Source organism: Gopherus flavomarginatus, chromosome 2, assembly GCF_025201925.1.
Source record: "Gopherus flavomarginatus isolate rGopFla2 chromosome 2, rGopFla2.mat.asm, whole genome shotgun sequence".
Classification (NCBI taxonomy): Eukaryota; Metazoa; Chordata; order Testudines; family Testudinidae; genus Gopherus; species Gopherus flavomarginatus.
In genome coordinates this window covers 81,903,373-81,929,503 of record NC_066618.1, presented here as the reverse complement: position 1 = coordinate 81,929,503, position 26,131 = coordinate 81,903,373, and the positions used below count along the sequence as shown (strand labels likewise).

Sequence of the window (26,131 nt, the reverse complement as noted above, 5' to 3'; positions counted from 1 at the left end):
TCAACCCAGGGAATCCCTCACCTGACACTTTCCACATTCTTTTGACCAGTCTTCCACTATGACAGAAGAGACCAACTTAGCAAACTTCTCAAGCGGACAAGGAGACGTGCAGCCTGGCAGCCTGAGTGGATAAGGATCCGTCAAGGAGTCATTCCGATAGTACATTTCAATGCTGTAGTGCCTGATTTCCAGCACCCGGAAGAAAAAGAAAGATTAGATCTTTATATCTGAGATTTCCTCTTCACAGAGACAGCCTTTTGCAAATTACAGCCTTTGTTAATGGAAGTTATTGTAGAACAAATTCTTCAAGAACAGAGACCTTGGCAAAGACATTCAAAGCTCAGTGCTCCTTAGAACAGTCATATCACTGCTAAAGTCACAGGTCATGTCAGCAGGCCCTTTTGAAATATTTAATTAAATGAAAACAGAACTAGACCCCACATAAGGATGTTTGATTGTGATAAGCTTTAAGGGGTAGCTTGAAAACTACCACTACCATTTAGGGAAGCAGTCACATTTATCCATTCACTTAAATCCCACCACTAAACTTAAGTGTGTTCTGTGTGTGTGTGTGTGGTGTGTGTGTGGTGTGTGTGTGTCTCTCTCTCTCTCTCTCATATATTTCAGTTAATTATTAATTTTGAATGCATTTAATGCAACATTGTGAATAGGACTGCTCAGTAAAATTCATTTAAACTATAATTATTTCATGAGGATGCTTTTCTCTCAAAAATAATCTAAGGCATCAATGAATTGGTATCTGAAAGCAAAACACATTTGCTTTCTGCAGATGTGTCAAGATACTTGCCCACTGTTTTCTTGGTAGAGTTCAAAAAACTGACAAGCACTGTACGGTGGCAGTTTTCCATTGAAAATATTGAGCGCCATCTGTAGGGCGCCAATTGTGGTGTCATGCTATAAAAAAGAAAAAGAATGCTCCCATGTAATACAGTAGTTGCTTTTAAGTGGGGTTTTGCTGCCCCTACTTCCAAAAACTTTTTTTTAGTTCTAGGAAGGGATATTAAAGTAAAACTCCAGTTGTGGTCTTTGTTTTTTATTTTTGAAAAACCCATTGCCCCTTTTGCAGGAAAACCCATGGTAGGGTGTTGAAGGAGGGAGGAAGGAATCCAAATCTTTCCCTAGAGCAGGGATAGGCAACCTATGGCACAGGTGCCAAAGTGGCACGTGAGCTGATTTTCAATGGCACTCACACTGCCTGGGTCCTGGCCACTGGTCTAGGGGGCTCTGCATTTTAATTTAGTTTTAAATGAAGCTTCTTAAACATTTTAAAAACTTTGTTTACTTTACATACAACAATAGTTTAGTTATATATTATAGACTTATAAAAAAAGACCTTCTAAAAATGTTAAAATGTATTACTGGCACGTGAAACCTTAAATCAGAGTGAATAAAGGAAGACTCGGCACACCACTTCTGAAAGGTTGCCAACCCCTGCCCTAGAGTAAGTCTCTTGTTTGTATGTTTACTGAGCTTGTTTATATACCACTCTAATTGTTGTATTTTAATCATTATACAGGGTCTAGAACTATAGATACTTTATAAATTGCAACAGATAGATAAATTGAGTTACACCAAGCATGAATTTGGTTACAATATGTTAAAATGAAAAATATAGATCTCATACAGCCCGTTTGCACCAAGCCAGCAGCACAAAGTGGCTGTAAAGATGGCTTAAGCTAGGGGAATCTCCAGGTGACATATAACTGGCATAGCCAGCTCAAGTATAGATTATGTGTGGGAGGTGTGGTTGAAGTGCTGCTATATTCCAGTGATCCCCTGCTAGTAGAACAGCACCTTGGTGGTTTGTTGCATCAGGATGCCTCTTAGAGAAGCCCTGAAGTTGCTCTATGTTGCACTGGGGGCCAAGTCTTAGAATTGGGGTTAGTGGGGAGTAAAGCTGCCTTTGCCGAGCACGGGTTGGCTGAAGATGAGTAGTAAATTCTATGTTTTTGTTTGTCGCACATGTTGCAAAAATACATAATTCCATTCAATGTGTTGAGTCCAATTGCATCATCTCATTGCTTTTCTTAGCTTGTAGCAGGAATGTAACCTTTTTCTTTTAACACTGGAAAGTTGTTGCATCAAAATACATTGGTAACATTGCTTATAATTTCCCCCCTGCATTTGCTCCTAGTACAAGTCAAATGAAGCCCATTCTGTTGAATTCCCACTAGTAAACATATCAATCCAATGTTAGGAAAAATAGTTACTCACTGCGGAAAAGATCTGAATTTTTCTCTTGTTTGATCGTTGAGTGGCTTTTTTGATGCTTTTTAGAATAGCATTCACCAGGACGCCTTAAAGAAGATGGAGAAGAGCAATGAGGATGTTGATGAATAAAGTGTATTCAGCTGGAAGCCCAAACTTAAATATCCCAGGTATTAAACAGGAAGATCTGTTCATGACTGTACAACAGTAATTCATTTTTAGTTCACATGGAATTTAGAGCTTGACAGTGGACATTACAGAAATGAAAAAAATATTTTTAACCCAGGGTAGTTTGAGAAACAGGAGCATTAGAACCAGACTAGAATGCAGCTGAAAATCAGGGTTACAATGCCTGCCCCTTAAGTTAGGCTGTGCTGCCGTCTCCTCGATGACATTTCCTTCCATTAATAGCTGCAGGTCACAGAAATATTTCAACCATTCACTTGCCATAACTTCTGACTGTTGCCTTTTCCCTCAAGGCTTGGTTCTTGAGTTTTTTTAGCCTAGAGAACTTTTGTGCTCTTCTCCCAGTACAAAAGTGTCCTAAAGCTGTCAGAACCAGCCAATGGAGGAATCCTTCTAGTGGCACCTCCACCATTCCCTTCCCTGCTCCCAGCATAGGCGCTTGGCCAGGAAGAAGGGATGTGATTGAGGTGTCCCTGCAGTTTGCCAATCCATGCCTGCTAAAATAGCTCTGGGGGCCAGCTGTCAGGCAGTAGAGTTTAGAGCTGACTTGAGGCTCTTCTAATTTACTCTATGGTGGGAACCAGTGTAGAACCAGACCCAAGATGAGAGGGCTACCAAGGACTCCGAATCTCCTATCATCAGCTGCCCAGAGCTGCTTGGGGGCAGGTTTATATCTGGGCCTCAGTGAGGTCACCATGAAGGTGTTTCCAAGGTTAACATTAAATGAGAGAAAATAAATCAAAGCTCAATAAACAATTAGATTTAATATTGGAGAAATAGAACCTAAATCTGGTTTAGGCTGCTGTCATTCATTTAAATACTAGTAAATAAATAAACACAGCTATGACATAATTGGCATCACAGAGACCTGGTGGGGTAATACACATGACTGGAATATTGGTATAAAAGGGCACAGCTTGCTCAGGAAGGACAGGCAGGGGAAAAAAGGGAGGAGGTGTTGCCTTATATATTAAAAAAGTATACGCTTGGACTGAGGTGGAGATGGAAATAAAAGAGAGGTTTGCTAAAAGTCTCTGGGTAAGCATAAAAGGGGTAAAAACTAAGGTGATGTCATGGTAGGGGTCTACTACAGACCACCTAAACAGGAAGAACAGGTGGATGAGGCTTTTTTTAAACAACTAACAAAATAATCCAAAGCACAGGACTTGGTGGTGATGGGATACTTCAATTACTCAGACATTTGTTGGGAAAATAACACAGCAGGGCACAGATTATTCAATACATTCTTGGAATGTGTTGGAGACAATTTTTTATTTCAGATGGTGGAGAAAGCTACTAGGGGAAAGGTTGTTCCAGATGTGATTTTGACAAATAGGGAGGAACTGTATGAGAATTTGAAAGTGGAAGGCAGCTTGGGTGAAAGTGATCATGAAATGATAGAGTTCATGATTCTAAGGAATGGTAGGAGGGAGAACAGCAAAATAAAGACAATGGATTTCAAGAAGGCAGACTTTAGCAAACTCAGAGAGTTGGTAGGTAAGATCCCATGGGAAGAAAGTTTAAGGGGAAAAACAATTGAAGATTTTCAAAGGGACACTATTGAGGGCACCAGAGCAAACTATCCCACTGGTAGGAAAGATAGGAAGTATGTCAAGAGACCACCCTGGCTTAACCAGGAGATCATCAATGATCTAAAAATCAAAACAAGAGTTCTACAAAAAATGAAAACTAGGTCAAATTACGGAGGATGAATACAAACAAATAACACAAGTATGTAGGGACAAAATTAGGCCAATGCACAAAACGAGATCAAACTAACTAGAGACGTAAAGGGAACAAGAAAACATTCTACAAATACATTAGAAGCAAAAGGAAGACCAAGGAGAGTGTTGGCCCATTGCTCAGAGAGAGGGGGAAAATAACAGAAAATGTGGAAATGAAAAAGGTGCTTAATAACTTCTTTGTTTCAGTTTTCACCGAGAAGGTTGGTGGTGATTGGACATCTAACATAGTGAATACCTGTGAAAAATGAGGTAGAATCATAAGAGGCTAAAATAAGGAAAGAACAAGTTAAAAATTAGATAAATTAGATGTCTTCAAGTCACCAGCGCCTGATGAAATGCATCCTAGAATACTCCAGGAGCTGACTGAGGAGATATTGGAGCCGTTAGCAATTATCTTTGAAAAACGATGGAAGATGGGAGAGATTCCAGGAGACTGGAAAAGGGCAAATGTAGTGCCAATCTATAAAAAGGGAAATAAGGAGAACCTGGGGAATTAAAGACCAGTCAGCTTCACTTCTGTACCCCAAAAGATAATGGAGCAAATAATTTAGCTATCAAATTGCAAACATCTAGAAGATAATAAGGTGATAAGTAACAATCAGCATGGATTTTTCAAGAACAAATGCTGTCAAACCAACCTGATAGCTTTCTTTGACAGAGTAACAAGCCTTGTGGATAGGGGGGAAGTGGTAGATGTGGTATATCTTGACTTTAGTAAAGCTTTTGATACTGTCTTGCATGACCTTCTCATAATCAAACTAGGGAAATGCAACCTCGATGGAGCTACTATAAGGTGGGTGAAAAAATGGCTGGAAAACCGTTCGCAGAGAGTAGTTATCAGTGATTCACAGTCATTCTGGAAGGGCATAACAAGTAGAGTCCCATAGGGATCAGTTCTGGATCTGGTTCTGTTCAATATCTTCATCAATGATTTAGATAATGGCATAGAGAGTACGCTTAAAACATTTGCAGATGATATCAAACTGGGAGGGTTTGCAAGCGCTTTGGAGGATAGGATTAAAATTCAAAATGAACTGGAGAAATGGTCTGAAGTAAAGAGGATGAAATTCAATAAGGACAAATGCAAAGTACTCCATTAGGAAGGAACAATCAGTTGCACACATACAAAATGGGAAATGACTGCCTAGGATGGAGTACTGTAGAAAAGGATCTGGGGGTTATAGTGGACCAGAAGCTAAATATGAGCCAACAATGTAACCCTGTTGCAAAAAAAGTGAACATCATTCTGGGATGTATTAGCAGGAGTGTTGTAAGCAAGACATGAGAAATAATTCTTCTGCTCTGCGCTGATTAGGTCTCAACTGGTGGATTGTGTTCAGTTCTGAGAGTCACATTTCAGCAAAGACGTGGACAAATTGGAGAAAGTCAAGAGAAGAGAGACAAAAATGATTAAAGGTCTAGAAAACATGACCTATGGGGGAAGACTGAAAAAATTGGGTTTGTTTAGTCTGGAAAAGAGAAGACTGAGAGGGGACATAATGATTTTCAAGTATGTAAAAGATGATTACAAGAAGGAGGGAGAAAATTATTTTTCTTAACCTCTGAGTATAGGAGAAGAAGCAATGGGCTTAAATTGCATCAAGGGAGGTTTAAGTTGGACATCAGAAAAAACTTCCTGTCAGGGTGATTAAGCACTGGAATAAATTGTCTAGGGAAGTTGTGGAATCTCCATCATTGGAGATTTTTAAGAGCAGGTTAGACAAACACCTGTCAGGGATGGTCTAGATAATACTTAGTTCTGCCATGAGTCAGAGGACTGGATTAGATGACCTTTCAAAGTTCCTTCCCGTCCTATGATTCTATGTCAGGCTCAAGTCAGAATGGCCTTGAATCTTCTCCTAGGATTTCTGCAACCATCTCTTAAATTTGGTCTAGGGTAACTAAAGGCATTTCTACATTTAGGAAAAGTACATTTAGGACATCCCAGGGATCATGAAAATACCAGTGTTCAAAATATGTTTTTAAACGTTTATTACTGTGTGCAGGTATATTTAGAAACACATTGTAGTGCCATTTTAACAAGGAGCTTTGCATGAGTAAAGAGACTTGATTTGTTATATAGTATCAGCTCCTCCCTTTTCATTGCTGTGTAATATTTTATTTACCTCCCTGTAGTCGTGCTTTGTCTTTTGTTTTGTATATCCCAAAGATTGACTGTAAGGACAATGCTGCCAGCTCCTTCATCTTCTTCATTACATCTCGGGAAGCCCATTCAGGGAGAGTATAATTGTGAATACTCTATAGTAAAAAAGGAAAATGAACATTATTTTTCTCCCATTAATTTTCTTTTCCCCCAGCCCACCCTTACACTGTTGCCTTTGGACTCCCTGAGGCTGTCTCCCAGTTCCTTCGTCATGTGGCTTCATTTCCTGGCATCTTCCCCAGAACACCCTTTTAGGGAGGTTCCATTGGGGCCCCAATGGAAATTTAATTCTTTCTCTTACTGCAGTTGCTTTCCAACTTGGTTTCTGCTAGTGTGCGGGTTTGGAGAGGAAGATGCAAGTCCCACATGGCCAACTCACTCTGCCCCTTCTCTAACACTGGATCTGCAAAGCATAATCTAGCTCACAGTGGGGAACTCTCATCTCCTGAGTCCCAGTTCCCTGTTCTAACCACTAGACAATGATACTACTGCTTATTTTCAACGTCCCGCTAAGTATTCTATAGTTATAAGGAGTTGTTCTAAAGAAAATACTTCACTTTTTCTATCAGCAAAAATCATGATGAGCTTCTCAGCATGCTTGAGTAACTACAGTAACACACTGGGTTGTACAGAAAGGGAAATAATATAAGGAGATGGATTTTAGTGTCCTGTTTTAGAGGGATGATAAATAACAGGGATGAATGAAGATTAGTTTTCTAAACTGTAAACTATGCTTTGAGAAGTCCTTTTCTAATACACTAAATTATGGTTCATTATCATTCACCATTCTTCAAATGGTGCTGAAAAGAAACCAAGCTCAGGACAGAACAGAAGATCAGTCATGACTGTGTTTAGTTGAAACAAATTGCTGAGTTCAGCTGAATCAGATCTTCTGGATTAGTCTCCCTCTCGCTTTCTCTTTTAAATACCTCACAAAGCAGAGTATCGTATGTATTCCAGGCTTTGAACTTATTCAGTTGTTTGAGAGTGTCCACGTCATATCCTGTGTTAGCTGCCATAATTTTTAGAACACCCTGAAAGACAAGAACAAAAGGAAACATACACAACGAATACCTCAGTACACTCAGATACATGTTCATGTGGACTTACAGGCCTTGATCTTGCAAACTCTTACAGGCGTGCTTAACTTTACACATGTGAATAGTCCCAATGAGGGTTTTTTGTTGTTGCAGTTCTCACTCGTGGCTCCTAGATGCTACAGCTTTTAGTTTCTGTGCCTGCCTTTTGCTCATCCTTGCTATTCTTCTTTGGAAGGCTCCACTTGCTGGCTTCTTCTCTCCCTGCCCTGAGTACTTCAACCCAAGGAGAGGGTGCAACCTCACTCACCTCTTCAAGTGAACCTTCCAAAATGAGAGCTCCCTTGGGGAAGTGGATAAAGAGAGAGAAGGCACTGGGGGGAAGGGGAAGAGGAAGAGAGGAACAAGGGAAAAAGGAACTGGAAACCCCAAGGCAGGAGGGAGGTGGAGAACCTACGGGATGGAATGGGAACAAAGCCCAGAGGAAGAATTAAGGAAAGAAGGAAGAGAGAAAAACAAATTATGTAGGGACAGGAAGAAGGAGACTGCCTGGATGACTGGAAAAGGGCAATGATGGGATGGGAGAAATGTCTCACAAAGATGCCAAAAAAGGAACCAGGATTGCCAACTGCCCCATGAAGATGGTGGTGAGGAGAGGAGACAAGACCTGCTATCTGTTCCCAGTCACTCTGGTGAGGATAGCAGACCACCAGCCTTCTCTCTCCCACAGAAAACAATAGTTTGCGGGGGCTGAGGCCTCTTAATGGGGGAGGGTTGGTTGTATATGAGCAGTTGAGCAGTTTGGTGAGGTTGCATAAGCATCCAAAGGTTAAGTTGCTTCTTGAAAACTCAGGATTCTCCCATCACTGTTTAATATGTGTATTTTACAATATTGGTTCATGCATTTGCAGCTTGTGTCCTTGTGACAAAACATCATTACATATTGCTGTAAGGGTGCAATGTATGGGGCAAAGAATGTAGCGAATGAGAGATTTTCAATCTAGGAGGAGGATCAGTTCTTTGAAACAGCCTGAAAAACTATATCAGCTTTGGGGTTCTGATAATTAAATGAATCATACGAGATGCCATCGAAATGTCACCAGGATGTGTACACTCTAGCTGGCAGCCAGGTGACCTCTACACCTCTAGGACTGACTTTGGAAAAATCTTTCAAAACTGAGCAATCCTGCCCCTTGCCTCTGGACTACCAGAATGGCAACTAGTTTGAGAACCACAGTCCTTGACTACCAGTCCTGTGAAAAGTAAGCAGAATTACCTTGGAGTAAAATGAACATGAAATATGGAAGCCCCACTATATCCCTTGCTTCTTGTGAATGATTTATATCAATTTGACTTTATTAAAAAAAATACCTGAAATGTAATGTTTGTAAGAGTTGTCTTTCCTTCTAACCCCAAGGGGCCTGAAACTGTCTGAGGTTATGCAGAGCTCTGCCTTTCTTATCTTTTTTGCAATAATCTATTTATGTATCATTTCCAGAGACCATTTGTGAAGCCCTGGCTCATGGTAGGCCTGGTCTATATATCTCTCAGGCATGTGAAAAATCCAATCCACCAGAGACCTAACTATACTGATCCTAACACTTGGTATAGCCAGCACTAGGTTGATGGAAGAATTCTTCTGTCAACCTAGCGCTGGTCTACACCAGTGGTTAGGTTGGTATAGCTGGGGTTATGTGTGTGGGGAGCAGGCTTTGTCTCATCCATGAGAGATGTAGCCATACAAAAGTAAATTCCTATTTTAGACCAGGCCTTACTGTGCACTTATTTGTGTGAGTAAGCGTTTCACAACTGGTTCCACAGGGACCGTCGCTCTGTCTCCTGCAGAGGGTGTAAGGGGACTCTAAGCCACTTTATGCCCATGTGTTCTCTACCTGAACCATGGGAGAGGGGTAGTGGTGTCAGCTATTACTTCCCCTCCCATGCAGCTGGCTGTGGGAATGGGTGAAGCTGGCCAGCACAGCAGTTGGTGCAGAGTGGGAAGTAAGCTGCACAAGGAAAAAGTCGGGCACAGCTTGCTTTCCCCCATAAAACAAGGAAGAAGCAGGAACTGACTAGTGACACTGAGGCAGCACAACTAGGCACTGCTTCAGCAGTCTACCTAATGTAGCAGTGGCTAATCCACAGACTGTGCAGTGTTGTTCAAGGCCTGTTCACCCTATCTACTTATTGCCTGCTACAGCCTCTGTAGCAGGAAAAGTTGTGGGGTATTTGGGTGAAGATGTGTGTCAAGGCCAAAGCAGAAACACTGCTCAACTTTGGGTGAGAGGATGCAAAAAAATAACGTTGTAATGAAACTTGCACAAGGAGAAATGCTTGAGTTGTTTTTACATTGGTTTTGCATTGCAGCAGTCACATCCTGAGGTCTTTATTTCTCCTCAGTTTCAGCAGGATAATCACATCTGTATGATTGGTTTTGTGCTATACTGTAGTGCAGGAAATTGCTGCCTCTGGAATATTTTCAGTCTCATTAGACTATTTAGCACAAATTAAATATAACTCAAAATAGCCTGAGCTAGTTAGTGATATATTCACATCTAAAAATTAAAATTAAAATAAAACTCAAGTTAAAATATATATTTGAGACTTGTTCAGTGTACAAGTATATTAATATTTTATAGTAATATTAGCCTGTCTTGTGGTAATTTTATTTTTAAGAGGCTGTTGTTCCTCGGGAGACAGTAACAGCATTTCAGTAAATGGAAACAATCCAATGTTACAATCCCTTAAGTTTATATTCTTTCCTTTTTGTTTTACCATATAGGGTTGCAACTTGTTTTGAAATTGCCATGATGCCTGGGTTTCATTCTGAAGTTCATCAAAACGTGGACAGTTAGGAGAAGGAAAGTGCAGCATCTAAATAAAAAAAGAAAGTTAAACTTGTCAAGTAGTCAGCGGGGGCAGCTCTAGGTATTTTGCCACCCCAAGCACGGCAGGCAGGTTGCCTTCGGTGGCTTGCCTGCGGGAGGTCCTGGATCCCATGGATTCGGCGGCACACCTGTGGAAGGTCCGCCGAAGCCGCGGGACCAGCGGACCCTCTGCAGGCATGCTGCCGAAGGCAACCTGCCTGCCGCCCTCGCGGCGACCGGCAGAGCGCGCCCTGCGGCTTGCCGCCCCAGGCACGCGCTTGGCGTGCTGGTGCCTGGAGCTGCCCCTGATGGTCAGGCACTTTGAATGGGATCCACACAGGAACTTAGGTGTTGCAAAGCCGAGCATCACAGCGCCTAACTTTTAGGTGCCTAGAAAATAACAGGAACAACACTGGGATGCACAAAGCCTAAGAAAGGGGTCTAAGCTCCCTATCCAATGAAGGGGAGAGGTAGGCTCCTTAGACTGTGATCCACAAAAGCCAGCATTACTAGGTGGGGAGCTGCCCAAGCTAACCAATGGCAGTTGCTAAGCACTGCCCATCTCTCTCAGAGTTAGGTACCTAAGTCCAGGCTGAAAGGAGGCGCGTATCTTTGCTTAGCAATCCATAAATGGGAATCAGCCACATGGAGTCAGGCAGCTGAAGTACCTAAGCTACTTCTTGAGACACTGAGTTAGGTGCCTGCCTTGCTCCATACACAACAGCCAGAGGAGAGGGTGGTGGGGGTGCCCACCTTATAGCTTTTTGCCCAGTGGTTAGAGCACTCACCTGGGATCTGTAAGACCCAGGTTCAACTCCCCCCTCTCTGCCAGAGAGGGAGAAAAAATATGATCTGGTGTCTCTACCTTCTCAGGCACATTGTCCAACCCCTGAGCTATGGGATATTCTGATTTAGGGCTTCTTCAGTCTCTCCTGTGGAAGCTGTTGCACTATGGCTAAATAATGAAAGAGTGATTGTAGCAGGGGGACTGGACCTGGAGTTTCCCACCTCCTACGTGGTGCCCTAACCACTGACTTACAGCATCTCTCTCTCTCTCTTTCGCCCAGTGAGTGTTCCATTGTGGATAAGTGCTTAAACAGTCTGGGGTTTAGGTACCTAAATACCTTGCTGGATCTGGACCATTGTGACTATCTGTTTAACCCACCTTAGCTTCATCTATCATTGTGGTGTCTAACTGTTGTGGATCAGATTCATGGACATGCTGCAACTGCTTTGTGCCAATCCATTGGTGCAAGTTGTTCATATACTTGGTGAATTTGGGCAGTGGAAGATTTTGCTGGCATGTCCAGGAAGCTGTTATTGTAGGTGACCCCTGGCTGTCAGAATGATCCTCTTAAGCAGCTGTGTATATCTTAGAACTGCTCTGAGAACTGGCCCAGTTCCCTGGATCCAATGTGTAAAGGTGGTTGAAACTACTTTCCCCCTACTTCTCAACTCCTAAGTCACATCAAATACAGCCCAGCACTGGAACCTGCATATTAGACTGCTGAAATTTTGATTTCTTTGTCCAAATCCTGCTCTTAGATTTGTGTGTAAAATATGGCATTGTTTCAGTGGAACCACAATAACATGGTACCTGTTTTGCCATTGAGTATTCTTGGGAATAAACAAGAAACAGAAGTGAATTGTGCTCCCAAATATTGAAAGGGTGCCTATGTAATAGCTTCATTACTGCTTAATACGCCATGTGTGAAATTCATCCTTATTCAGAGAATCTACCCAACCCATGCATCACTTAACTCCTACTTAAGCCCAACTTTGATAGCTTAAGAGGAACTTAAGTGTCGCATGTCTTGTATTGGCCTTCTCTGACCTAATGTGAATTTCACTCTGGGTAAATTGGGCAGAATGCACCTCCAGTGCATCCCCCTGTAATGGTCCTTCCTCACTGAAGTGTCAGTATAGAGGCTGGAGCAGATGTTAGCAGAGAGGAGTTAATATTTTAAATAGGAAATATTGCATGACCTCCAGAGTGTGTGTTCTTCTGCAATAGCCGCACACCTTGCAGGTTCAAGTCTACATTGGGAGGCTTTGGAATTGCAATAATAACAAATACTCCTTTTGCTTAATTACCACCCTTTGGGTGTTATTACTTAAGCCACTCCCTTTGGTTTCATTAAGTAGTACACAGTGCTGCTAACTGTCAGTTCTGAATGGGTCACATTCACAATAGGCTAAGAAAATAATCTGTGACCAGGTTTATTACTATATGATACTTTGCCTTGATTTCCCAGTCTGTGTTGTTTGGGGCTTGAAAATACCCACAGACATCTGGACCTGGAAGGTCCAGGAAGACAGAGTTCCTGGTTTATAGGTGGTTGGCCTATTCAGCAGAAACTTCAAGTTGTTCCAGGAAGTCATTGTAATTAAACTTTAATTCCCCAACCTGGGAAAGTTGCAGACCTGGCAGGGAAGAAGAGCACTCCTGCAAATGACCAGAGTCCCTTTCCCTTTAAAGTGGTGACTCAGAGAGTTTGGAGGTTTGGTTTGGATAAACATCTGATAGGTCTGATGCTTATCAAAACCTCTTTCAAGCCCTTCCCAACTGCAAACCTCCCTTCCTCTTGCTTCACTGGAGGACAGAGTGAAGATTCAAGCTGGATCACATTGTGTCTGATCTAGTTTGCTTGAAGCACATCTCACTTTCACACATGGCTTTAGAATGGAGTAATGCTCATGAACATCTCTGGAGTAGACAGGCATGATGGCCTAATGACCGTGGCCCATCCTCTGATGACCTTGATGATATAGTGTGTGGTGGTTTTATTGTTTCTTGTTTCTATTTCCTCCAAGTACTGTAGGTAGCACAAGGAATGAAGCCCTTTCTGTTCCTGCTCTCCGCAGCTTTTGTTCTTGTTAAATCTTTGGCCTGCACAGTGCCTCGTTGCAGCATCACCCCAGGCCGACAGATCTATACCTGCCCTGTCATTTCTTAGATACATTCACTTGGGCTGTATGCTTCTCAGGGTTGGGTCTGTCTTGCAATTATGTGTTTATACAGCACCTAGCACAATGGGGCTCCAATCTATGACTGAGGCCCCTGGGTGCTACTGCAATATAAATTAGTAATAACCACAGAGAGAGTGTTACAGTTTTGATGTAAACGTCTCTCCTTGCCTGACCTCAGGAGCCAACCTGTCAGGGAGCAAAGAATACAAAGCACATTTCAACTTGAAATCACCTTAGAGGTCTGTCTGTCTGAAAGAACCTGCCCCCATGAAAAGATTTTAGTGGAACTTCCTCAGCTTCATTCCTGACAGGATAACGTCAGAGCTTTCCTGTGGAGGAGATGGTGATGAGGAATGCATGTCAGCTGTTCAGCCCCTGTAAACTTTCATGCAACAGTTTTGGTTGGGCCTGCATGACTGCATGTATTTATAGACCAGCTATGGAAGGTGTTGGATTGAACATGTTGAAGGGAATGATATTTTTTCATCTCCTTATTTGTGTGCCTACTGAAAAATCTGATCAGAGGTGGAAAGTTCCCAATTGGTACTCACATGGTCTTCCGATACTGGCACAGTATGAACTGGGATGGGTTGCCAAAGGATCTGGGGATTCCAGATCTGGTTGCCCACTGGGGGAAAGAGTCCAGCGAGATATACCTGAGTGCTCATAATGGTTCGATCATAATCTGTGCTTTGAATGAAAATCTGAAAGCAAAATGACAAATATTTTTTCCTAATAATTAACAAGAGGGCAATTTTATCCAAATTCCCATTCCATGCTTCCTTCTTTTCCTTTCTCCTGTTTTCCATAAATCACAAAAGGTGAAATTCACGCTTGTGCAGAGGACTAGCAGTAGATTTGTGCACCACTTAAGTCACATTTAAGTCCTCTTTCTAGGAATCTACTTCATCAGTCTAAATGCAATTTCTCTAAGGCACCTTTCACCTTGGAATCTAAACACTGAAAAAATTATGAAGAAGCATTAAAATCTAGATTAAAAAAACCATGTATCCATTCCTCTGAGATTCAAGCATGTATCGTCATAGGAGCTGGAACTAGGGGTGCGGGGGGTACTGCAGCACCCCCTGGCTTGAAGTGGTTTCTATTATATATAGGGTGTTCAGTTTGGTTCAATGGCTCTCAGCGCCCCCACTATAAAAATTGTTCCAGCACCCCTGTGTATAGGTTTGTATGTTTAAGATGTGTTTTAAAGTACTTGTGTGTGCCACTTCTGGGGCAAAGTTGACAGTTTACACATGGTGTTTGCTGGTGCTGCCTTCATTCCCCTGCCAATCATAGTTCACAGTATACCATATTACTTCCATTATATACATTTTTTGCAATAAGAATTTTCTCAGATAACAGGACCCTGATTAGGATATCATCCGAGTAACAGCCTTTTCAGCCATGCTTAGAGCATTTCTCATTTCATCCATTAGCCCAGTGGGGCAGGGTTTTAGGGAAATGTGGGACTGTAATGCAGTTTCCCTCCCTCTCTTGTGACTTTCTGAAATTCTGTTAACCCTTTATATGATATGCTTTATGGCCAGAATTTTCAAATTTAGGTGCTTAACGTTAGGCTCCTTAATTTATATTTATGCATCTAATTAAGTGGCCTGATTTTCAAAAATGCTGAAATGTTGTTAACCTTATCTCTTGCTTTAATATGATGGGTTTGGGTTGTTTTTTTTTTTTTGACCCAGTAGTGCAAGTCTTGCAGTCCAATGGTGCAAGAGAAATTTCCTTCACACAAATTCTGATGCTTACCTCATGCCGGTTGTATGTGGCATTCAAGAAGTTTGAGTATCTTTTCCGCGTATACTGTCCAAGCTCATATTGCTGCTGCATTCCAATCTGTATGGACAGCAGTACAGGTGAGTGTCAGTTTTAGGTAGCTGTGAAACTTTATTACAGCTTTTCTTTCCACTCTTCCTTCTGTCTTCAGTGAATTTTTCAGGTGATCATTAACCATTTTAATGCCATAATGTATGCTTTGTGCATGTTTACATATTGTTTTTCAACAGGAAAGTTCACTTTTATCCATAAACTAGTATCACTATACTAGGACACTACATTTTCTAAGATATTGATGGTGTTAATAGTAAGTCATAGGTCATCTCCTGCTGGGAGAGATGTTGGGCCTGATTCTACTCTCCCTTAGAGCTTTCACACTGATGTAGCTCCACTGACTTCAGCAGAGTTATTCCTGATTTACACGGTGAGGTGTGTGTGAGGAGAATCATGCCCATTAAGTTATGTGGTCAGTTAGTGCCAAATGAGTGTGTCTGTTTACTTGATACAAATACTTATGAAGAAAATGACTGGCTTATTCATAGTAACTCATTGTGACTAAATTATTGGTCTGACTGCTGCGTTTGTAGCTTGAGTCTCATTCCTTTAATTACATTCTGCCAACTTGTTTTGGTGTAACAGCAGCTGTTAACATGTCTTGGAATGGTATTCTATCTGTTCTATTAGATCTCTCCGAGGCTGTGGGTAGGATTCCTTAACCTTTAGCAACCAAAAAAGCACTTTTATTGAACTGGAGTCTCAGAGATCCACAAAAGAATTTCACATACTTAGAATAAAAAATAATTAACGAAACATTGAAAAATTATTAATTAAAATAAATTAGAGCAGCTTTCTACAAGCTAAGACAAAGAAGTTTTTTCTTATCTTAAATGGATTGCCAACACAAATACAGGTCTAACCAGCATGATTATGTTTTTGTTTTGTTTTTTTTAAATTAAATTGCCTCTTATCTGAATACAATCACATCATCAGGAAGGTGTGCAATACCTTCCCCCAGGCTGAGTCACATCTCTACCTATAAAGAGCCAGATGGAATTTAACACTTACTGGTGAAATATCACTGCACTAAAGGTTTAATTTATGAATTACACCTCCCTGGTTAGTTGCTAATATTTTGTCAGTCACAGATCAGACACCTGCATAATTTTTATTGCATTAATGTTCTCATTTCTGTGAAAAGCCAACAAACCTTGGTAAGCTGTCCAAATCCTTGTGGCCATTCACTTTCTTTATGTAGACCAGTTGGAAAGTTTTCAACTGGGGTTCGGTCACCATGTCGAAAAACCTAGTGAGATGAATCAAAGACTGAATTAATTCCCTTTGGGTTTTCTTTTTACTTGTCTGGAAGACTAGCATATCATTTTAGTCCTAGCCCCTCTTGGGCAATCCAAAGAACTGGAGAGTCTGCAGAAACACAGGTCAACCCATCAAGTCTGACTGAAGTATATATTAAGGTATTGAGGTATCATTGTGATGCCCACTGAACTGTGAGTGGGAACAGTCTGATGATTTTTCCCACATAGAACATAAAAGTATATTGGCCAAAATGTTGAAACCCAAATGCAAGAGGTAGGCATCCAAAGCCATATTTAGGCACTTAAACAAGTGGCCTGATTGATTTGTGAATGTTCACCTCTGAAAACCAGACCACTGATTCAGGGGCCTAAATATGGATTTAGGTTCTTAGCTTTGACTAAGTAAATAGTAAATATCTACTGATATTAGTAAGTATCTACTGACTGCTATCCTCTCCACTCCACACACAAGGGCAAGGCACAATCTGGCTCCATTGGATGTAGATACTAATATATGTTATCTCTATGTTACCTCTTGTTTTGGTCACCTCAGATGATGGGACTATTTTTAAAAGTTTAAATTCAAGAATTTGTTTCCATTAACCCTGAAAACAGGGGGTATTAATTTTTTTGCCCTTACATATATCTGAAATGACTGGTATGGCATGTAAATCTGATTGATTTAAGAAGGTATCTACCTAGATTTTGGGTGGACTTGGAGTAAAATCCTGGCCCTTTGAAGTCGTTGGGAGTTTTGCTATTAACTTCAATGGGACCAGGATTTTACCTTGAGAGTTTGGTCCCTCAGATCAGCAGAACACCTGAGCTGCTGTGCATGTACATGCAAGGCAAGTGGAGACATGAGTCATGCGTCAGAGAGCATATATGGTTGCTTTTGTGATCTTTTTATTCCAGTGTACAAAGAAAGTTTCAGCCTTCCGTATTCTGTTTTGAATAACTCTGAATTTTCCTTGAAAACTCGCTCATATTGTCGGGTCACAAAAATGTCATCCCCCAAAAAACCCCAACCCACCCTGTACCCCATTTAAAATAATCTCAGATTCATTCCCTGACTTCCACAAAGCAATCTGATTTTGCAAACAGCTTCATTATAAATAATGCTTTGCACTGCCACTGCATCTTTCATCCCAGAAGCTCACAAAAATGAACAAATATTAAGTCCCCCAGTACCTGCTGTGAGGTGTATTATTATTATTTATATTCACTTTACAGGTGGTAACCTAAAGCATGCAGCTTTTAACCACTCCCCTAAAAGTGCCAGTTACCATGCCCACCCTTCCTGGTAGCCCTCAATACCAATATCCACAAACACCAGGTGGTAAGGTGAGTGTTAAAAGTAAAGAAAAGCTGCCAGTCCTTTAAGGTGAATGTAACTGTTTTTTTACCAATTCAGAGTTCATCTTGCTAGAGTAGATGTCCCAACTAACACCTAAAATAGCATAAGGAAGCTTTCTGTAAGGTGCTAATGTTGTGAATAAATGTTGTAGAAGAAAAACAGAGTCCTAAATTCCTGAACTCTGGTGTTGGGATGTAAGCAAAGGAAAATCTGATTTTCAATATAAAGTTTCATATTTATATGTAATTTTTAATTCCACACTTTTTTGTTACTTATTTAAACTCTTAAAACAGTGCTTTTAATCCCATCTCAGGGTACCTCTAATGAACAAGATAATTAAGTAAAGAGCTGTGTTCCCTGATGATTGAATCAAGTGGACAGGGTGGGAAGGAATGTGGGACACTTGCATCTCTGCTGGGGGGATGGGGAAGAAAAGTCGCTTGTTTCTTTGGCCAACTATTTGTCATGCTGACATACCACAGGTCTCTTGTGGGATTAATTTGCTCTTTTGGAGAAGCTGATGCCTTTTCTAAGAATGAAAATTAAATTCCCAGTTAAAAGGCAGCTATGTAATTTGCATGCAACTGAAAATATAACTTCATAGCAAGACATTTTTTTCTAATTTTAAGTACATGGAAGTTGCCCAGACCAACTCCCATTGAAGTCAGTAGAAAGACTTCTGTAGACTTGAACGACTGTTGGCTCGAGCCCTTGCTACAGAAGCGTGCCTTATTTATTAACTAGTAGAAAGTCACTAAAATCATGGTAAATTTGTAATAGTAGCACTCAGCATCCTGTACTCTGTATGCAACATAACTTCTTGCACACTCTTCAGTTCCAGTTCTCTCCTTCAAGAGCATTTATAGTGCTGAGTAAGACAGCATTGTAGCTCTGTCTGGGTGGGTAAAGAGTGGGAACGTGCATGGGAGTTTTTAAGATGAAAACATATAAACCAGTGTCCTTTCTGTTCGGTCTAGATTAAAGAAACCTTTTTCAGAAGGGGAGGGATTTGCCCTCTTCTGAAAAGTGCTGTGGCTTCTTTAAGTCCACAAAGAGCAGAAAAGACCTTGTTTTGTATGTCTTCATCTAAAGATCACTGCATAGCATAAACTTTATGTAACTCCATTTCTCTGTATAGGAAGGGTGAAGAGCTGAATAAAGACTACTGAGGCCTAAGCCCATGCTTCTTGGAAATATATGTGACTGAGCTTCCCAAGCATCTGAGGTCTGCTTAAGTTCAAGCCCCAGATGTGTTGTGCTACTTTTGAAACTTACCCTGGTCAGGCTGGGAGTGGAGATTGAAGTTGAGACCTTTCGTTCTAAAGGCATGAATTCCTATTGATGGATCTAAAGGACTAACTACCTTAAGTAGGCAGCTATAACCAACTCATAAACCTCATATGTGGTCCAACACCCTCAACTGTGGTCCAAGATCCAGGTGCTCCTTGTGCTATAAATGTGTATTTCAAAGTTTATACTTAGGCCTTTTACCTCTAGTTAAAATGGAGCTGTTACTTCCAGTTAAGTTTAAAACACACCCATGTTGTAGTGACTTGGAGCTTTCCTGGCCTCACTTGGCAATTCAGCAGAGAATGGCAGGATGAAAAGGGAAAAAAGAGAGAAGGGATTGTGTGAAGGCAAGGGTAGATTTTTATACTTGTGACATTGGGAAACAGAAAAAGGCAGGGCAGGAAGGAGATATGGAGATGGGACAAAATGAGAGCAGTTTCCTTTGATAAATGTGTTCATTTCAGCATCATTAATTCAAATATTTCACTCAACTCAATCCTCAGGGAGGGAGGGAGGGTTTTATAAAAACATACATTAGTGTTCTTTCATTTATGTCATATGCTATGTTCATTGGCTGCATAAAAGTATTAAACCAAATCTGAAGGAAACCAGAGACCATATCATCTCTTCTCCTCCTGTGAGTGGAGCAGACTGAGATCCCTGGATCTCTCCTGAAAACACAAAAGGGGGTTTAAGCCATGGCAAAGGTGATCATTGTGGTTTTGTTTTCATCCAGCTTCAGTTTAATGCCTTTATGCAACTCAGAATTTGGTTTGTGTATTTTGCTGCTTCTGAGCTTTGCAGGTATTGGGAGTGGGTGGTGGGTGGGAGAGAGATTTCTAAAGGCACAAATGGCAGTTAGACATCTAGCACCCATTGGAAGTCCATGGATGTTAAGTGCCTAACTGCCATTTAGGCCTTTGGACATCTCCCCCCATGATTTAGACTATAGACCCCAATGTCCTCTTCTGATCTTGGGTTCATAGTGAGTTACTCCAGTCATCTCTGAGTTACGTTTTCTTGAGTTTCAAACAGGTTGAACCTGAAATGTGTCTGTAACACCATCCAGAACATATTGCCAATCAGCAAGTTTCTGGCAATTAAGATAGCCCATGTCACAACAGAGGTGGAGGTTGAATTTATAGGTTTAACAAAAACAAATTGCCTCCCAAAATTGAAATGTTTGAACAATATTTATAAGTGGGCGTTCCTTCCCTTTTGTCCTTTTCCTATCTCTTCCTTGCCTGTTTTTTCCTTATCTTGTTTCCATCTCTCCAGAGATGGGCCCAAGCCAAAAAGCTGCATTCGAATGACTCCCCGCAAGTTTGTAGAAGTTTGAATCTGAACTTCACAGCTAGGATCCATCTCTCCTTGCATAACTCAGAGCAAAGAAGATGGCAAGTGTGGGCAGAACCATAATTCACAAAAAAAGATGGGAAGGGGAAATTGAGTGGGTGGGGAACATCTGGTATTGTCCACTGGAAAACATAGTAAATTATGCTGAAATATATGGCTCTGGGTAATTTTGAGCCCCTGACGCTCACTCTGTGCCATACTAACCCCAATAGAGAGATCATAGAGAGAGTGGGGAGGCAAAAGCAGTATGGCAATGAAACCAGCCATGCTACCAGTGCCAGGAAATCCACAGAGGCTGGGAAGCTGAGCAGGTTTTCTCAAAGTTCCAAAGTGTTTGAACTATCATTGTTCCTGGATTCTTTGCCTGTGTGCCACGCCCCTCTGCCTCTTCTCCAATGCTGCCTATCCTGTATTACAACAGGGAGGATGTGGCACAACTGCAGTTTCTGAGAAACGACTCACCTTTTGGGTGAGTGACGTCGTTCCTAGATCCGTGGGTGGGGACTATATGGCTCTATGAATCTGTGATTTATAGATGCAATGTCTTAGAACAGGAGTAGGCAACCTATGGCACGTGTGCCAAAGGCGGCACGCAAGCTGATTTTCAGTGTCACTCACACTGCCCAGGTCCTGACCGCTGGTCCAGGGAGCTCTGCATTTTAATTTAATTTTAAATGAAACTTCTTAAACATTTTTAAAACCTTATTTACTTTACATACAACAATAGTTTAATTATATATAATAGACTTGTAGAAAGAGACATTTTAACATTTTTAGAAGCTATTACTGCACTCAAAACTTTAAATTTGAGTGAATAAATGAAAACTCGGCACACCACTTCTGAAACGCTGCCGACCCCTGTCTTAGAAGTTCATTTCTACCTAATGGGATTCTGCTAGATATTTCCCATTTTTTCTATCAGATCGCATTTGACATTCAGCATCGGGGCCCTGCACAACAGCTTCAGTGGAGGTTTACACATCAGAAGGAAAGTCAAAATAGCATTTTGATAAAATGGCTTAAATTATTCCTGTTCAGTGAAAAGAACTAGTGGTCTGTAAAGCACAAAGTGCAGACTCAGCGCAAAGGTGAAAGTCAGCTGGAGAAAGCTTGGCAGCTTTTCAGAATGTGCCAAAGTCCTGAAAGTAAGAAAGGGAAACATTTGTCTTGTTTACTCCTGCAGTTGTGCTTTATGCTGTGAGTTGCTGCTAGGAGGGAAAAGTAATAAGAAAAAGAAAGAGGTGAAAATGGTTTCCATTTTGGCACATCATTTCAGTAATCATTCAAACTCAAATCAGTGAGCCCAGGAGACAACACTTACAAGATAAGAATTCAACCCAGTGACGTGCCAGGGAAAGGGAAATACACTCTGATGTTAAGACCAGTTCTATAGGAATTATATAGCTGATTGCTCAACCAGCTAAAGAGTAACTGGAATAGTAGAATAATTTAGACTTTATCTGAAAAGGAGGAGAATTTATATGAAAATTCTCTGGAACAGCAATTATTATAAATAAGGAAATAAATAAATAAAATGGTGTATGCTATCCTAGAAATAAATGAAATACTATGTTCTTTTTAGTGGGTGGGAGAAAGTGAATGGAATAGAGGTAAAGAGGTGGTTCTTAGATATTAAGGACTTGTTTCTCCAAACAAGTGAACACTTCCTATGAATGGCTCTGCAGAACTCTCAGTTAATAACTTGGGTCAGGACATCAATTTGTAGAACATACTTACACCTATTCAGCTCAAGCCTAAATTGCTTTAAAGTAGTGGTTCTCAAACTATGGGGCAGGCCTCCCAAGGTATGAGAAAGTGTCAAGGGAGGTGTGAGCTGTATCCTTTTTCTTGGGGGGATGTTAGGGGCAAGAGCGCTGGCTGTGAGTCACGATTAGTTGGGGCTTGTGCAGAAGGGCCATGCACATCCATGAGGTGGGGATAAAGGGGACAGCTGGAGTCCCAGCAGCCTGGGGCTGCCAGAGTCGGGGTAGCAGCAGCAGCACAAAAATAAGGGTGGCAACGGGACCCTAAGTCTGCTGTGAAAAGTGATATTGATGAATATCATTTTTCACATTGCCACCCAGTGGCTCTGGAACAGTTTTTAGAGTGGGGGCAGGGCCAATCAGAGGCGGGGGGCCAGGAGCGCCATTTGGCCTGGGCCTCAAGCTTAAAGGGTGCCTCAAAGGAATTGCTTCAAGAAATACTTAAACTTGGACTCTAGAGTGTTTCCTAATATCACAATTGCATTGCGAATTTTTGTCAGTTTGCCTGGATCAGTGGCTTCAGGTGAAAGCACCTTCAACGTGTTAAAGCAGGTAAAGAACTAGCACCATTCAACTATGTGGTAAGAGCATTTGAATGGGCTCGCCATGCTTAATATCAACTGTGACATTGCACAAAAGAGAGATTTTTCCTCAATCATTAGTGCATTTGCACAGACAAAGGCTAGAAAAGCATTTGTTAAATAAAAAATATTCATATTATGTCTCACTCTGTTTTTGGTGCCTTATTTTATTTTCACGTCATCATTTTTGGACATGGGGGCGGCAGCCAGGACCCTGCATACGCAAAACCTAGGGGTGCTGCAGCACCCCTACTTCCCACACCTATGTCGCCACCCTTCTGTGTTGCTGCTGTTGGTGGTGCAGTGCTGCCTTCAGACCTGGATGCCTGGCCAGCAGCCGCTGCTCTCCACTCTGCCTTCAGAGCTGGGTGGCACTATATGTACGGGGGAAGAGGGACATAAACAATTACAGACACAAAGAAGAGTGGCCCAATCAATACATTTGAGAACCACTGCTTTAGAGAGTTCCATTCTCCAGATGTGCCATCTGCCTGATGCCACCTATGCATTCAGTGCTCTTTCATCACTTTAATACGCTTAAGATATTCCTATATATATGCACTAATGAATGGGACAGATTTTGAACATGTTGCTGAAAACAGAACTTGGGTGTCTTCTTTGCCTGGTGCCTGATCCAACTCCTTTTGAGATTCCCACTGAAGTCAATGGGAGTAGGATAAGACATTCTGGCCCACGAGCCAAATGGTACTTCTACTAACGTCAGCCAATAGAGACATAAGAAATATCACAGGTTTTCTTTCTTTGGCACAGACAGTAGAGTATGCACACAATAAGTCATAGTGTTTTCTCTACATGGATCAGTAAGTGCTCATTGGGAACTGTTGAAGGTATGAGAATGTTTGGGTAACAGAGTTCTTTGTTACAAACAATAATTCCAGTGCCTAGGATTCTATATTGGAAACAACAATTTAAACCAAATCTTCTTTATCACTGCCACACGTATATATATCTAAAAAGAAAAATATAAAGGGCTAGCTTCAAAACATACTGTTGAAATTCCAGATCAATGGGGGAAAGCCTCTCCAAATCTGATGAGGGGAAATGGATGTTATATTGTCATTCTATAGACTTTAGAACTAGAAATGAGCCATGAAAAATTGTTGCAGCCAGTTTCCAAATTCATCCTAGTTAATGCAGCATGTACATCACAACACTATATAAATGAGGCTTCATATGCCTCTGCATGCTTCTAGGCCAATTCAGCTGTCATAAGAAATAAAACACATGCATTTCTAGCATGCCTTCCATTTAAATTTACCTTTGCAACACCTATGAGCTAGGTAAGTATCCTCAGTTCTACAGATGGGAACACTGAGGCACATAGAGATTGACATGGGCTCACAAAGGATGAGAGGGACAGACAAGGATAGACCCCCAATCTCTTGACTGCCATTTATGTGCTTTAACCACACATCTGGAGGATTCTTTTATCTTGTAAAAAATCTTTACAATTTGACTTATTTTATCTTCATTAAAATGAGCCTTTAAAGGCTTGATTATCCACTGTACATGGAAAAGCCTACATTTCTTTCCTTGTGGAATCTGTACAAAGAGAGGTTGAAATCTTACATTTTTATCAAATCAAGGAACACCACACTAAAATCATTACCAGCGACTAAATGAAGAGGCCATCTACTTACGACAATCACAAATTTCAGCTTGCTTTCTGCAGCAGTTTGGTGAAGCAGAATGAGGAAAAGACTAAAAGCGAAGCAAAAACTCCTGGACCTGCATGGAAGCCGTGTCCTTCCCATCCTGGCAGCAGCTGAATAAGCTTTGTAGCTACAGTAGCTCTTCAGGTTTATCAACCTGAAGTGAAGCTGTACTTTGAAAAGGACAAAGGGGGTGGATCTGCTTCCTGTGCATTTCAAATGCAGGAGAAACTTGGGGGTGATTATGTAACACATCTATCCTTTTAAATCATTTTCTTTCCAGGTTGCTGTTTACATTCTTTTCAACCTAATTCAGTGTTGCCAACTCTCATGATTTTTCTGATGAGTCTCACCATAATTATTTTCCTTCCAGCCCCAGCTCCTGAAGTCAAGTGGATATGTGATGATTCCAGCCTTCATTCTTAAAGAAAAAGTAAGTTCCTAGCCCTCGTGGCTGTGGAGAAAGCTTCAAAGTGTGACACCAGTGCACCCTAAAGGTTCCAAAAGCAGAAGGCAAGTAAAAAGAATGCCAAATCTATTATTTTCACTAACTCTCGTGATATTAAGACCAATCTCGTGATTTTTGGTGAGCCTGCCTCATAGATTTTTGGTCATTTGGGGTTGACAATAGTGCGGTTTTGTTTTTTCCCATGTGATTTGAAGGGGGAGGGGTTAAAATAAGGGGGTCATCATTCCATAAATAACCAGATTTTCAGATTTTTGCATCTCTGCTTTGTCTATATTTTTCAGTTCTTGGACACTTTACAGGAGGCAGTATGGCCTGAAGGAATAAGCATTGGACTAGGAGAAGGGCAATCCTCAGTTTCCCTTTGTTCCCTCCCAGTCACCTCTCCTTCCCCTTCACCATTATTTTAAGCCCTTCTTCCATTCCTCCATCATTCTCCTCCTACACTCTAACTCAACGTCCCATGACCATGTCAAGCTACTTTTAAAAAATAATATAAACAAAAACTAAAATATTAAAACTACCCTGTTCCAAACAACTGTAAAATAACTCCCCTAGATGCATGTACAGCTCTCTGAGCAACAGTACAGTAGAACCTCAGAGTTATGAACACCAGAGTTACGAACTGAACGGTCAACTACAAACCTCATTTTGAACTGGAAATACACAATCACTCAGCAGCAGAGACAAAAAACCAAACCAAAAAAACAAATACAACGTTAAATGTAAACTACTAAAAAAATAAAGGGAAAGCTTAAAAAAGATTTGACAAGGTAAGGAAACTCTTTCCGTGCTTATTTTATTTAAATCAAGATGGTTAAAAGCGACATTTTTCTTCTGCATAGTAAAGTTTCAAAGCTGTATAATGTCAATGTCCAGTTGGGAAATTTTGAAAGACCAAGCATAATATTTTGTTCAGAGTTACGAACGCTTCAGAGTTACGAACAATCTTCATTCCCGAGGTGTTCCTAACTCTGAGGTTCTACTGTCTGATTTTGTACTTGTACCTACTGGCCTCACTTTCTGTTGCAAGCCTATTTTACCCCTTTGGATCTGTTTGTGTTCCGTCTTATTTAGGCCCCAATCCTGCAATGAATGCTGTGTGCGTGGATCCCTGAGCTCACACTGAGCCCAATGCAGAATTGGCTATAGATTGTGATCGATTGGGTGCAGACTGTGCCTGTAAAGTGCCAAGTACGTTTTAGACACGATACAAACAGCAAACAATAATTATAGTTCTGGTTCTGAAATTGAATCACTGGCTGTGAGCAGGTTGCATAACCTTCCTGCCTCGGCTTTCCCCTCTATAAAATGGGGACAATGATGCTTTCACACTCACC

At 41.2% G+C, this 26,131-nt stretch overlaps 1 protein-coding gene across 1 annotated transcript; it reads right to left on the bottom strand.

The window, feature by feature from the left end:
- On the bottom strand, nt 1–24,427 carry LOC127044624 (prostatic acid phosphatase-like). Its single transcript, XM_050939715.1, has 10 exons — nt 24,314–24,427; nt 16,200–16,295; nt 14,966–15,052; nt 13,750–13,902; nt 10,137–10,235; nt 7,254–7,358; nt 6,287–6,419; nt 2,236–2,318; nt 809–915; nt 1–181 (listed from the first exon to the last, which is right to left on the bottom strand). Exons 1-10 carry the CDS (start codon nt 24,425–24,427, stop codon nt 1–3), a joined length of 1,158 nt encoding a protein of 385 aa, XP_050795672.1.
- Nucleotides 24,428–26,131: the final 1,704 nt, after the last annotated feature.